The 14460-nt window shown below is 36.7% G+C and overlaps 1 protein-coding gene and 1 long non-coding RNA gene across 3 annotated transcripts in view; both read left to right on the top strand.

Annotated features, from left to right (window-relative positions):
• The window catches only part of LOC127523390 (uncharacterized), a 35820-nt gene extending 26006 nt beyond the window's left edge, over window positions 1-9814 (top strand). The window contains exons 2-3 of the long non-coding RNA XR_007932860.1: window positions 5822-6057; window positions 7068-9814. This is a non-coding gene — a long non-coding RNA (uncharacterized LOC127523390). The remainder of the gene's footprint in view (window positions 1-5821; window positions 6058-7067) is intronic.
• A 234-nt stretch (window positions 9815-10048) lies between these two features.
• Window positions 10049-14376, top strand: minpp1b (multiple inositol-polyphosphate phosphatase 1b). 2 transcript variants are annotated; one of them, XM_051914005.1, is made up of 6 exons: window positions 10631-10754; window positions 10987-11023; window positions 11542-11736; window positions 11869-11966; window positions 12497-12627; window positions 12761-14376. In XM_051914005.1, the coding sequence occupies exons 3-6, from the start codon at window positions 11544-11546 to the stop codon at window positions 13137-13139; spliced, it is 801 nt and encodes a 266-aa protein (XP_051769965.1). In that variant the 5' UTR covers window positions 10631-10754; window positions 10987-11023; window positions 11542-11543; the 3' UTR covers window positions 13140-14376. The 2 variants fall into 2 exon arrangements, with proteins under 2 accessions (XP_051769964.1, XP_051769965.1); XM_051914004.1 differs by lacking the exon at window positions 10987-11023 and having other exon boundaries at window positions 10049-10754.
• The last annotated feature ends 84 nt before the right edge of the window (window positions 14377-14460 follow it).

The following is a 14460-nucleotide window of genomic DNA, read 5'->3' as shown; positions in this document are numbered from 1 at the left end:
AACTAATTGTGTTACTTAGTTGAATGAGCCTCAGGCTAAAGGAAATGCAAATTCATGCCTATACAGTAGAGGGCACAGCTCAAACAAACCTTTCAGCTGTGCTCCCATTCTAGATTGCAGAATAGGGTGGAAGAGAAGAATGCTTAACACTATTACTTCAACAAAAAAGAAAAAAGAAACTAGAGCTGGGAAGCAATTAATTTTTTATCAAATTAATTACATGATGTGGCAATTAATTAATCACAAATTTATCGTACATCAAATTTGGCTAGGAAATTATCCCTAAAAGATAAATTAAAGTCATTATTGTGTAAAGCATCAAATAGACATTACAAAAAGAAATATTTTATTTGATTCAACATAGAGTTTATTACACAAACTTTTGGACCATGAGGTTGAGTAAATTATAACTGAATTTTAATTTTTGGGTGAAATATATCTTGTCCCCTTGAAAGGCTCTTTGGAGTGAGCAGGGCACTTGCTTGCTATTATGTAGCCGTTTGGAATGCACTTGCTGAAGGGAGCAACGAAAGACAACATCATTTCCACATTATCTTCAACTGGGATGTTCCCATGACAACGCAGCATGGTGTCCATCAGCTGATTGCTGTTCTTACGACAGAAATGTCTTATTATTGCTGTTAACATAACTGTTTCAAATAAATATACATTTTATATATATAAAAAAAAGTTTAATATGCATTATATGTGTGTGTGTGTGAGTGTAGTCTCTGCTCTCAACTTTAAAGCTTGCTGCCTCTTCTTGTTTGGACCCTGCATTACCTAAAACATTTCTTGCCTATGAAATTTATTTAAACATAACATGACAAAAATGCGTGAAATATATCAAAAACAAAACAAAACAACTTGAATTGCTCTGTTTGTAAGTTAACTCAAACTCTCCCGCCATCTAGCTTTGAAATGAATCACGAGTATTTGCTGGGTCACATGACCATTAAATTATAAAATTACTTCCTTGAAGTGACCATCGCATGTTCCCTTCGCTAACGGCCTTGTGGAAGGGACCATTGTGGAGGGATTCAGTTGTTCACTTTAGTTTGGAACACCCCTACAAATGGCGTCCCCTTCCTGAAGTGCCCTTCAAGGGCACAAAAATGCCGTTTGGAATTTGCCATAGTGTCCTCGTGGCTCTACTCTGGCTCAGATATTACGTGTGCGTGCTCGGTTATGGAGTGTGGGCACAAACTGGCAGAAACATAAATCGGCGCCATATTGTCAAATATTTGAATGTGTTTTGTCATTTAAATCATGTAAATTGATCTATAACGCACGATGGGTGCTGCCACCACAGTTCAGAGAATCGGATCTGTCGGATTAAATTCACCCATTTCTCCTGAAATACATAAAAGTAAGGGGCGGTGAACTGGGAAAAGAACAGAGTAAACTTTATAGTTAACTGCACAATGTGCACCAGATATAGCCTAAAACACGTCATCAGATTTTAATTGAATATGGATTAGCCTATTATTATCGCTTTCCATAAACATCAGTGTGTATTTAACAAAATGTATTTTTGGCTAGTATTTAATATCTATTTAAATGTCTAAAACTTTAAAAAAAATAGGGGAGACCAGGGACAGTTGTAACACTTTTTGCAATTTTTAGCAATACATCAAAAACCATTTTTACTGGAATAACCAATTTGTTATATTATAAACTTCTGTCAACTGCTGAAACAATGTATTTAAATGGTTTTATGAAATATGTACAGGTTGCAAAATTGATTTTAATACAGTCTCTCCACTGTTACAACCGTCCCAGTGTACAGGGACGGTTGTAACGCATGACAGGGACGGTTGTAACATGTCTAAAATATACATAATGAATCAATCATATACTCAAAATAGAAAATATTATTTATCAGTCATGTTATTGTGACTATTCATTTCATGTTTTTAAGTAATGATTACCGTTTTTCACACGAATGACAAAAAAGAGGATGACTCGGTGCAGAGTCACATGGCAAATGCCATATGATTTGGCCACTCCCCTGACTGACTTTCCCTGTCTGATTTCATCTGAAGCCCTTTCCAGCACAGAAAATGGGACGCCCCTGTCTGTCTTCCTCTTTCTGATATTTGGCATGCTGTCTATCACACTGACTATCTTTACATAAAAAAGATAAATACCTTAAAATGTGATTTGATGACATTTTACATTTAATTTGCAATGCACATTGCACATTTTACTTTTAATTTGCACATTAAAGAGAAACTATGCAGTTTTTTTTTTAGCTTGATTAGTTTTTAAAATATAAATGAAACTTGGTTGGTGATACTGGGACAGTTGTAACGGGGCGTTACAACTGTCCCAGTATCACCAACCATGTTTTCATCTCATGTGAGCTAGCTTGACTGCTAGTTTGACACTTGTTAGCCATTTCTATTTTTAGCTTACAAAACAGGGATTCTAATAATACATGTTTGAATTCATAGACATTTGATCCTATAACAGCATCCAAAAAAGTACATCAGAAAGAAAAGTAGTTTTTTTTACCTCAAAAACAATCTTTTGTAGATTACTCCGTCAGGAAGATTCAAATGTGGCTCCCTTTATGGCAAAAATGGAGGGAAACTAACTGAGCATGTGCACAGTGAGTGTCATCACTCTAGGTTGTTTCTGATTGGAGGAATTCAAGGTGTTATAACCGTCCCCTGTTACAACTGTCCCTGGTCTCCCCTACTTTATGTGGTTGTGATACAAAAAAACACTGGGCACGTCTATCTTTTGCTCAGCGCCAGCAAAACACGTTTGAATTTAGCAGTGAAGGTTGTGATCTTACCGGTGTTGTCGTACGCTTCAAAGGGTTCAAATCAATCGCCTTTCGTATTTTGAATTTTATGGACATTATAACTGTATTCAAAGGGTTCAAATCGATCGCCTTTCATATTTGGAATTTTATGGACATTCTAACTGCATTCTATATCGGCTATATCACGCAGTCATATTCACCATCAGTCAACTGTATGAAATGTCAAATGACCTATGTAGGTCTGGGGCGGGGCAAGAGCTTTAAAAGCGTTAAAAAATTGAACGCGTTATTTTTTCCCCCCCGTAATTAATTAATCTAGGCTAATTAACGCGTTAAATTCACAGCCCTAAAAGAAACACAAATGTGATGTGATGTGATCATTTTTGCTTTTCAGTATGGTGGAATTGGATTATCGAAGCAGCAAAGACATTCCTTAATAAAATGAGATTAAATACATATATTTATTACAGGTTTGCATAATATGCTGAGTTTACATTTGACTGTTTTTATTCATTTTGAGAAATACTGAATCTGTTTTTGTGCAAGTGAGATGCGTAAATGCATGCGCACATTTAGTCTAGAACTACAATAACCATCATGTTGACAACGCACTCAACGCCTCTGCAACTCAATAAACCAAAGTCAATAAATGGGAAAATAAAGTAACTTGCTATTTTGTTATAAATTTAAAAGTAATGCGTTACTTTACCAGTTACTTGAAAAAGTAATCTTATTACATAACTCGCGTTATCAGTAATGCGTTACCCCCCACAATGTTGACAACATTTAAAAGTACTTTTTAATCAATTTTAAGCTCTTTTAAACTAAGAATGTGAATTTTTGACGGCAGAGCAAACATTTCATGAAAATTTGGGGTCAGACCAAATTGTATGAAGGAAGGCCACTAAATTTGGAAGAAAACTACTGAAAACAAAATAAAACATGTTTAATACTTTTTTTCTCATATAGTCTCATTTTATGTAAGACCAGTAGTTTAAAAGCAAGAGGATGTCATTGCACATCCTCTGCGAGCTACTTGCACACGTTGCTGGCAGGAGCTGATAGCACAGACAATAGACATAACCTTCATAAATGTTTACATAAAGGCCCCCACATACAATGATCGTGCCATCATACAAATCAGTGAGACACTGTCTCGTGGCTTAGAGATTAGTTTAAATCTGAACATCCTCATGATATTGAATGTTGTCCCCTTTCTTATCAGCTTGATTTTGCATTCTGCTTTTTATTGCCTGCTTGTGTGCTATAGTAGTTCCATGGTAGATCTTTAAGTATCTTTAAACATCCTGTAGTGCCATACGGTATCATTCAGTACCATAGTACAGTAATATACCCATGGAATAAAGTATTACTATTTTAAATCATTACTGCTTTTATACTTTTAGGTTGCTGATTTGTTTTTATTTGCTGCTCATACTAAATTTATTTAGAAAAGAAAAAAATAAAGTTGGCGGTGGTCAGCTGAGCATATTAGACCTACCACTGCTACAGTTACAACAGAAGCCATGATGGCTACAATCATTGATAAGAAAGCTTAATTTATCAAGTGTCTTAGAAATTGCTTATATAGCTTAGTACAAAGGTATTGTAGTAGCACAGCTTAATACAGGTGTAAACATGGTCCACATTAACCACATTGATTCTGCATTCGATTACGTTAGAGCAATGTTGAAAGACTATCTGCTCAACTCTGATATCAACATACAATAACACAGATCATCTAAAGTTGCATTTAACAACATGTTTTACAAACATTTTCTATTTGCTGTGGTGTATTAAACAATGTAGCTCAGTTGTTTGCTTGTTCTCTGATCCCTCAGCAAAACAGCATTTCCAGCTGTAATGTAGGAGTGGGCTTTTTCTTCTTCCACAATGGAAAAAGAATCAGTTGTCAGGTACAGGACAACATTATCTTGTTATAATTTCTAAGCTGTAACTGCTTTTGTTTTGTTTTTTGGACGTCAGGCAGTCCTACTGGACTCCTGTAGCTTCCATATACCAAAAGATGTCTGTCGCCCTCAAGTGGATGTGAGGAAAAGCAACCATTCCAAGGAAATGGCAAAACGAGTAGAACAAGGAAAACATATATTTATAATTGTAAAGTCATCACATACTTCTGAGGACTGTTAGAAACAGAAATAGCATTAAAATTATTTGCAGAAACTCAAAAAAGTACAAAGCTAGAGGTGATCATGGATTCAAATGGACTACAACTTACTATTTAAAAGGTTTCAAGACAAAAGTTATTCTCATATATAAAGGAAAAGGAAAGTGAGTGTGTTTAATTGATGTAACAGCAACATTTAATTGAGTTTTCACAGCATTAATTGCTTTGTTTCCTTTTCACTTAAATAGTCACTTAAATAGTCCTTGCAGTGTGACAAGTACAGATTCCATGTATTCTCCTAATTAATATGATGCCATTGAAACTACTTATATAATAATTATATGAAATGTTTAAATAGTTTTAGATTGAGAATATAATGTCACACTGCAGACATTTCTGCAACTGCTTGAAATGTTATCTTTCTTTAGACATCTGCTCAAACTCCAACATTGGCTATAAACTGGGGGAAGGAAGATTTGGGAATTTGTTCACTCATGGTTTTAAATTGATGACTGGAATTTAAATTCACAGAACTTTAAGTGATATGATTAAGTGATATGATATGATATGATATATGATATGATATGTTAATTGTATCTAATTCTCTGTTTTGTTGATCAGGTGGCACTGAAATATGCCAGGAAAATGGAAGCCATGGAATATATCAACATTGTAAATAGGCTGCACTCCCTGTGTTATCTCCTCTCAGTCTATGTTTTGAATTTTATATTAAAGTTAATCAGACAGCAAACCTCCATCTAACTACATAAAAATTGTCCTTCTTCAAGCCTGATCATCCCAAACCTGTTCCACTGGAAATCTGATAGTCCTTGCCAATAAGGGCCTCAGCTCACTTCAAATCATTGTGCTGCTGGACTGGCAAGACCTCTCTGAAAATTATATTATGGTCTTTCTTGCAGCACCCCTTGCCCTGCGAGAATCTCTTCAACTTTTTGGAGAGGTTTGGGGACATCTTCACTGAAGAGATCGCAAGGCATGTGATGTGGCAGGTCGTTGAGGCTGCTAACAACTGCTGTAGCTGCGGAGTTCTCCATAGAGATATCAAAACAGGAGATCTTATTAGTGAACACAGACACCCTGGATGTGACACTAATCGATTTTTATGTTCTACAAAAAACTGTAGAACTTAACACCGGTAACCTACTTCACATTATATATTAAATGTACAAACAGATACTGTATGTATTAAACAAAAATGTTCTGATTGGCTGAGATTATATGCAGCATTTTTCCCTTCTTAAAAGATTAGTTTACTTTCAAATGAAAATTAGCCCAAGCTTTACTCACCCTCAAGCCATCCTAGGTGTATATGACTTTCTTCTTTCTGATGAACATAATCGGAGAAATATTAATAAATATCCTGACGCATCCGAGCTTTATAATGGCAGTGAATGGGACCAATGAGTATGAGCTGAAGAAAGTGTCTCTATCCACATCCATCCATCATAAACGTGTGCTCTGGGGGGTTAATAAAGACCTTCTGAAGTGGAGTGATGCATTTGTGTAAAAAAATATCCATATTTAAACAAGCTATGAAGTAAAATATATAGCTTCCGCCAGAACACCTTCCGTATTCAACATACGAAGAAAGTAAAACTTTTGCAGTTCACAAAGCTTACGCTACGTCCTACGCCTTCCCTATTCAACTTAAGGAAAAAGTGTAACTGAAGCGATGCCAGTTTACACTTTCTTCGTAACATGAATACGGAAGGCGGTCTGGTGGAAGCTAGATATTTTACTTTATAACTTGTTAAATATGGACATTTTTTACACAAACGCTTCGCTTCGCTTCAGAAGGCCTTTATTAACCCCCCGGAGCTGTGTGGAGTACACGTTTATGATGGATGGATGGATGTGGATGGAGACACTTTCTTCAGCTCATACTCATTGGTCCCGTTCACTGCCATTATAAAGCTCGGATGCGTCAGGATATTCATTAATATTTTTCCGATTATGTTCATCAGAAAGAAGAAAGTCATATACACCTAGGATGGCTTTAGGGTGAGTAAAGCTTGGGCTAATTTTTTATTTGAAAGTGAACTAATCCTTTAAGTGTAGACAGACAGACTTGTTGTGTTGCACATACTAATGGGTACAGAGAAAACGTGTTGTAGTAATTTAAACATAAAAATCTCTTTTCTACAGGCACAATGGTGTACACTAGTTCCTAGAGCTCCCTATCATGGGAACCCTAGAGCGTTCCAGAGCTTTGTGTCTGAGACACTAGTAGCAGAGCTTCCTCATGGTTCAAGTCAACTGACCAGGTCCCAGAGCTCTCTGGATGCCCTGGCTCCCTGCCACAGACACTTTGATGCTAGAGCTCCACAGATCTCACGCTCATAGCTGCCACAGAGGTCTTTGCCAAAGCCACCCCTGCTCCCAAGTTTCTGTCACAGCTGTCCAGGTCCTAAGCATGGACGACAGGGAGCTTAAGTTCCTGTCATGGCCCCGCCCCCAGTTCCAGAGCCCTCATCTCAGCATCTCCAGCCCCAGATCTTCTTGTGTTGGCTGCTCCAGCCACCTCAGAGGTTCCTACTATGGCCACCCCAGATGCTCCTGCCAATTGTGTTCCAGTGGTTCTTGTCAAGGCAGTTTCTTGTCACTGTTCAGGGCACCAGAGGTTCCCTTCATGGCTGCCCGAGATGTTATCTCATGGCCAACCTGCTACCGTTCCAGAGCTCCCCGTCATGACAGCTCTAAACCAAGAGCTTCTTTTCTTGGCAGTGCCTGTCGCAGCCAACAAGGTAGAAGAGGTTTGTGTCATGAATGCCTCAAAGGTTCCTGTTTCTATCCCAGAATGAATCCAGAAGGAAGCATCTCCACAAAGTCAAAAATAAATCTTGGCATTATACGTTTTGTTTGTGTCAGTTTTCAGTGTAATGTCCAGGAGAAGTTCTAAAACATAACACATGACTTATATTAAAGGACACTTTATTCATAAATGGTTACACAATGATGCAAACTATTATTAATTTGTCCCAGTTATGTGTCAAAAATAATAGTAGCCAATCAATCATTTAACATGTTATTACTCTCTAAATTATGTGCAGGTAGGCACAAACAAATTTTCTTTCTTTACTAGTGTTCAGTGACAATATCATTCTACACCCACTAAAGACTTTTATCAGAAATCTGTGCACAATTACTTTTCTGTTTGTCACATCAAAGGGTGCTGTGTCATACCAGTGGACAGTCTCCTTGGACAGAAAACGGGGGAGCTCAAGTAACATCTGGGAGTCAGTAAGGTCTAGTGAAGTCCTAAATATGTTGACAGACTGAAGCCAGTTGTACGGACTCCTTCGCCGTCTAATACTAGAGGTTCAAGACTTGATTGAAGGAGGACAGAGGTTAAGACCCCAGACATAGCTGACAAATCAGTCAAGGTTGGTTGAGCCACCGCAGGTGCACATAAGGCACATTAGCAAAAACTGACCTTGAATCACCCCATGGAGACTGTCCTCGAACACATGGTGTAGAAGCGGCCAAAGGGTAAGATTGCGCACGTGACTCAACAGGAATGGTACCTTCATCTGGCATCATGATTGACTGACAATGCAGTCAATCATACTCTTTTGCAGGTCCAGCAAGTCACGAAAACACTGCTGTAGTACAGCGACCTCGTCCTGCAGAAGCTGAACCTGAGATTGTAAATCTCCATCCCCAATCTGCAATGTACTCTGTTTTGGCAAATAGTCAGAACGTGTCAAGTCAAGTAGTTCATGATTTGCGGCTATCATGTGTGAGTTAAAACAGCTAATTACAAAAATATCAACAAACGCATAACAAAATATTATATGCAGATGCACAAAATTTACAATGAATTAATCAGGAAATAAGCAGAATAAACAATTCACCAAACCTGTTTGTTCCCTGAAGAGATATGCATGTGCTCGCATACTGTTTGTGTGTTAAAGCGCTATAAACAATTTATCTCAGAGAAACACACAAAATACAATACAAATTGAAATAAAGCCCATCAATAGTTAACTTTACATGTCAGGCCATGTAAAGTGAACAAAAAACGTGACCGCATCCTATACAGTCTTGTATCATTACTTCAGAAATGTCAAATATGGCAAAAATGCAAAATAAATGTTTGTTTTTTTCCTCAAAAGTTGTTAAATCTTCCAAGTGTCCCTTTCTTTCTTTCTTTCTTTCTTGCTATCTGACTATTCACACTGTAATTTTATTAAAATCTCTGAACAATTGATGTTGTTATTGCTTTATATTTCTTATAATGGTGTATACTGGGTATACTGCTGTTAATTATTGTAATCTTTTCCACATTGGACTTATTACAGACATTTAAATTGTTGTTTATATTTATTCTATTTTTATTTTATTAAAATGTATTGCTTAGTATTAGTATAATTCTTAACATTATTCTTATTATTGTATCTAGTAAGGAACCTTACAATTACAAGTGTAATTTCGTTGGACAGGTACAATGAGAGTTGTATGCATACAATGACAATAAAGAAATTCAATTTAGTGAGGTAAGCTCTTTTTGAATTATCAACAAAATTAGTTTTAATAGACATTTCATCTAAGAACAAGGTTTACAACATATTGTAACACTGAAGCCTGGTTCACTGCTTTAAATGCACATTAGTCCACATAATTAACAATATTTATTTAGGCTAAACAAACTTAACATTAAATTCTTACTAAAGAATCAAAGTTAGAAAATACATTAAAAAATGTAAAAAAAAAAAAAAAAACATTTAATCAGTATCACAAGTTTTCATTCACATATTCTTTCACAAACAGTGTGCAGTGCAGCTTTGTACTTTTAGGGTTTGTTAGTAGACCTATAATGCGATGTGCAGACACATTGAAGCGGATTTAATAGTTTTTCATTCACTTCATTTTAGCCCTATATTGCACACATCTCCCAGCATCAGAGAGTTAAACTACATTAAAGTGATGCACAACACCGCCATCTAGTGTAGCACAAGCACTTTTCTTTTTAATGAAATATTTTAAAGCATATAACTTAGTTCTTAAATGTTGTATTGTATGAATTTTGAAATAAAACATCTATTAAATGCTTTCCTGATATTATCAGTGATTTTTTTTTCTTTACCTGAAGCTGCTGTGTTTTGACCCGGAAGGTTTTGTATCTCGTGTTTGAGGCTGGCTTCACAAATAGTGTGCGTCATAGTTGGCAGGGCGCATGGTTATTTTAGGAATTGAATGAATGTACAGGTGACCAAACTACAGGTATTTTCGGTGAAACAGGTATCGCACATCCAGAAATGAAAATAACTTATTTCCTTATGAACTTTCTCATCACTTCATTGAGCGTTATGGTTGGTTTGTCATTCTCTAAACTCGCCAGGCCAACGATACCGGCTATAGCGCATTACTTTGGGACAAAAGGCAGGTACGAGGAAGTGAACCCACATCTATTAGATGACATTTTGTTTGTAAACAGATCGCTGCTGGCTACCCCCACTCCTGATTGCCATGCCATTCATATGGTGTCGGTGATACGTCACGGGACGCGCTATCCAACCACCGAAAATGTGAAAAAGATCGCACGACTGTTTGATCTGGTCGTGTCTGACGCGTCAGGTTCAGCCTCAAGGCTCAGTGACATTAAAACATGGAAGATGTGGTACACTGAAGACATGGACGGGAGACTGGTGGAGAAAGGGCGAGATGACCACAGGCATTTGGCTATGAGACTGGCACGGTCATTTCCCACCTTGATTTCTGAGGATCACCTCCGTGCCAACCGCATTGAATTCATCACCAGCTCCAAGCACCGCTGTGTTGATAGTGTTAAAGCTTTCCAAGAGGGTCTTTACAGACTCTGGGATGTTCAGGGTAGGCTCAGTGTCCCTTCTTTTACCAGCTTTGTTGGCTTCTTAAACATTTTACATGAGTAGTTCCTCCAGAAATGAAAATGCTCGTATCATTTACTCACCCTCATAACATTCTAAACCTATGACTTTCATTCTTCTGTGGAACACACAAGATTTTCTAAAATGTTAGTAGCATTGACTTCAATTGTATGGACTGAAACGTTTCTCAAAATATCTTCTTTTATGTTCCACAGAAGAAAGAAAGTCATACAGGTTTGTAACGACATGATGGTGAGTAAATGACGACAGAAGAACTATGCCGTTAACTTCTCTTACATACAAAAACTGTCATTACTCTCAAAAATTAATATTTAATTCAACATGTAGGCTATTTAATATTTTAAGTTAACATGATAACTTTGACAAGCCTAAAAATACATTTAGTAAAACATCCTCAATTGTTTCACAAACCCCTAGCACTAGCATCCCAGTTTGACAAACCATGATTTATGACACATGCGATACTATTTCAAAGCTGAAGCTCAGATTATAGCAAACATTTGCAGTGGGGATATTCTAAATTTACATAGCATTTAATTGTATTAGGCAAAAGCAGCTGGCATTTAAAGACACTGAAACACAATGAGGGATTTCTTTCCTCAGCACATCTGCCATAAAGTGTCTGTTGTTATCTGTGCAGACTATGTAAACAACTCTACATGAGTAATCCAGCAAGATTTATAGTTGAAGTAATGGCCCTTGGTTATTCAACTGTTATTCAACTAACCATACTTCTTCTTGTTTTATAGATATGGATTACAAACACTATGTGGATGATTCACTCATGAGATTCTTTGATCATTGTGAGAAATTTGTTGCAAGTGTTGAGAACAATAAAACAGCTTTGAAGGAGGTTGAACGCTTTAAATCTTCAGCAAAAATGGATGTAGTACGGAGGAAATTATCCAGTCGCCTTGAGATTCCATACAATCAAATCACCCCAGGTAATTTTGCTTTTTATATTACAGTGTATCATTTTATTTTACTGTTCACTGAAGTTGCTAAATGTTAATCTGTCTACTGACATAGTCAATAACAAAGATGCTTCCTGATCTTGATTTAAATTTTCTTCCAAGAAATGGCAGAGGCAGTTTTCTTTTTGTGCTCCTATGAGTTTGCCATCAAGTCAGAGAACTCTCCATGGTGTGATCTGCTGGATGAGTCTGACGCTCAAGTACGTATATGCTGGTTGGAAATTCAGAACATCCATTTTCTGTGGATTTAATGAATGTTATTAAGATTCAAAGTGTAATTCCATGTCAGCTCCATTACATATAACAACTCTGTTTTAATGCAGCATTTATTACGTCTTCGCTACTGCAGTGATGACACAACTATATCCTTTACAGTTTAGAGAATGCACTGGAATTAAGATTATTTTTAATTTTAGATTTAACACTCATAAGGCCAATTCACACTGCACAGACAGAAGCAGACCAACGGCAACAGACGCTTTGTCAGGGTTTTGTTGGATCAGTGTGTTATCTCTGTTGGCGTTGGGCGGCGCTTGTTTTCACTGATTGAACATGTTCAATCTGCGTTTGTGGGATCGTGGAATGTCTGAGTAATCTGTAATCTGGTGATTGTCCCCATTGGCCTATAAAATGTGCATGATAGGTTTCTCCTGCGTTTCATAATTAGATTTACCTTGGCAGCCAAATGCATGTTCTCTTTTTCAGTAACATGTTTTTGGCCTCTTGTTAGGTCCTGGAGTATAAAAATGACTTGAAGCAGTACTGGAAGAGGGGATACGGACATGACATTAACCGTAAATCCAGCTGCCCTCTCTTCCATGATATTTTTAAGCGTCTTGATAAGGCTGCTAATGACCACAGGTAAGGAGATTGAGAGGTGGACTGGTGCTCAGTCAGTTATGGTGTATTTGTCCACGTACAACACTCCATAATACATACTAGAGATGTTTATGTATTCACTTGTGGTTTTAAAATGTCTCCTGTCATTTGACAGATTTGGGGAGGTAAAAAAGACTGCCACCATCCATGTTGGTCATGCTGAGACACTGCTGCCTCTGCTCTCTCTGATGGCCTTCTTCAAGGATGAAAAACCTCTAACTGCAGAGAATTTTTCATCGCAGCACAACCGCACATTCCGCTCTAGTCAGATTGTACCTTATGCTGCGAACTTAGTCATTGTCCTGTATGAATGTAGTGATGGACTTAGAGTACAGTTGTTTCTAAACGAGAAGCCCATGACTTTTCCTAGCATGAATCATTCAGCTCCACTGTATGAAACGGTCAAAAAGCATTACTCAAAGCTCCTTCATGGCTGTGATTTTAATAAGGAATGTGATGTGCCTCAACCAAACCTCAGGAACACTGAACTGTGAGTCAGGTTATTAAATAGTGGATTACAGGGATCAATTACTGTGCTCTTGCAATGACTGTATCTTCACTTTTGATTCTGTTATTATTTTCATACTGTGGTTTGAGGTCCAGAATATTGTTTTATTTATTTTACAGGCTACCAAATTGCCAAGGGGTGGACATTTGTGCTTTAAGAATGATTTCTGTGTGTGTTTTTGTTTTATTTGCCAAAGTACTAAAGGAATATGGGTGTACAGTGCCAAATAATTTGTAATTTTTTTAATAAATGCAATTTAACAGAATACAAATACATCATGGCCCGGTTTCACAGACAGGGCTTAGACTAAGCCAGGATTAGGTCTTAGTTCAATTAGGATATTTAAGTAGCTTTTATAAACATACCCTAGAAAAAAAACACTACTGGTGTGAATCTTGAGACAAAACAATGGCAGTGACATATTTTAAGATATGGCAGTGCAAGATGCTTTCAGTTAAAAAAGCTCAAACATGCATTTTAGTCTAGCATTTAGTCATCTTTAGGACTAGCTTAAGCCTTGTCTGTGAAACTGGGGGAAAGTGTTGTTATACCAAACTGCTTCACGACATCCCATAAAACCTTGAAATTGTGATATTTCCTCTTTTATTTGTCAAGACAAACATTCCATGAAACATCATAATCATAAGATTAAACAACAATAGCAAGCATTGCAAGAACAAGGAAAATAAGTAATATAAAATATATAAATACAATAAAAATGACATAAATTAATGATAAATAGAATAAATAATTAAATGATACATAAATGGCCAATGGTTATAAATGATAAATGGTATAAATACTCAAAAGATAAATTACATAAATTATTAACGATTATAAATGAGAACATGAAACGAAAATGAAGAAAACAATTGTGTTTTATTTTCTTCATTTTCTTAATTTGCTTGCTCTCTTGAAGATATACACACACAGGTTGCTACTGAAACAGATCCTTAGATTCTTCAGCTATTTATAAAGCCTTTTAATACATTAAAGTGAAACAAATGATTTTGTCCTCAAAGTAATCCCCCAAAGAGCTGTCAATGGCATACAAAAATATATTTAATTTTAAATGTCAATAATCACTGTATCTTAATTATGATGACATAACCATCAAAGATAAGGTCTGACTGTTTGAAAAATGAAAGGGGATGTTTGTACTCTTTTATTGTGCTGTTTTCTGTCTCTTTAAACCAAAACACATAAAGTGACTGAAGCACTGACTATTCTTCTGGTAGTTCTTCATAGTTAGTAGTAGCTTTGTAGGCCAATTTAGAGCTCTGGTAATCCAGATTTGGTGATCTGGA

This window comes from Ctenopharyngodon idella, chromosome 12 (assembly GCF_019924925.1).
Source record: "Ctenopharyngodon idella isolate HZGC_01 chromosome 12, HZGC01, whole genome shotgun sequence".
NCBI lineage: Eukaryota > Metazoa > Chordata > Actinopteri > Cypriniformes > Xenocyprididae > Ctenopharyngodon > Ctenopharyngodon idella.
Note: the sequence above shows the minus strand (reverse complement) of the source record. Positions and strands in the feature narration are given on the sequence as shown.

What these genes read in the sequence shown, in the direction of transcription:
- minpp1b (XM_051914004.1), top strand. Translation starts at nt 10,181, where the DNA reads ATGAAAATAACTTATTTCCTTATGAACTTTCTCATCACTTCATTGAGC. An exon ending in ATACAATCAAATCACCCCAG is followed by an intron (nt 11,737 to 11,868) that starts GTAATTTTGCTT and finishes TTTTCTTCCAAG; the next exon opens with AAATGGCAGAGGCAGTTTTC. An exon ending in AAGGCTGCTAATGACCACAG is followed by an intron (nt 12,628 to 12,760) that starts GTAAGGAGATTG and finishes GTCATTTGACAG; the next exon opens with ATTTGGGGAGGTAAAAAAGA.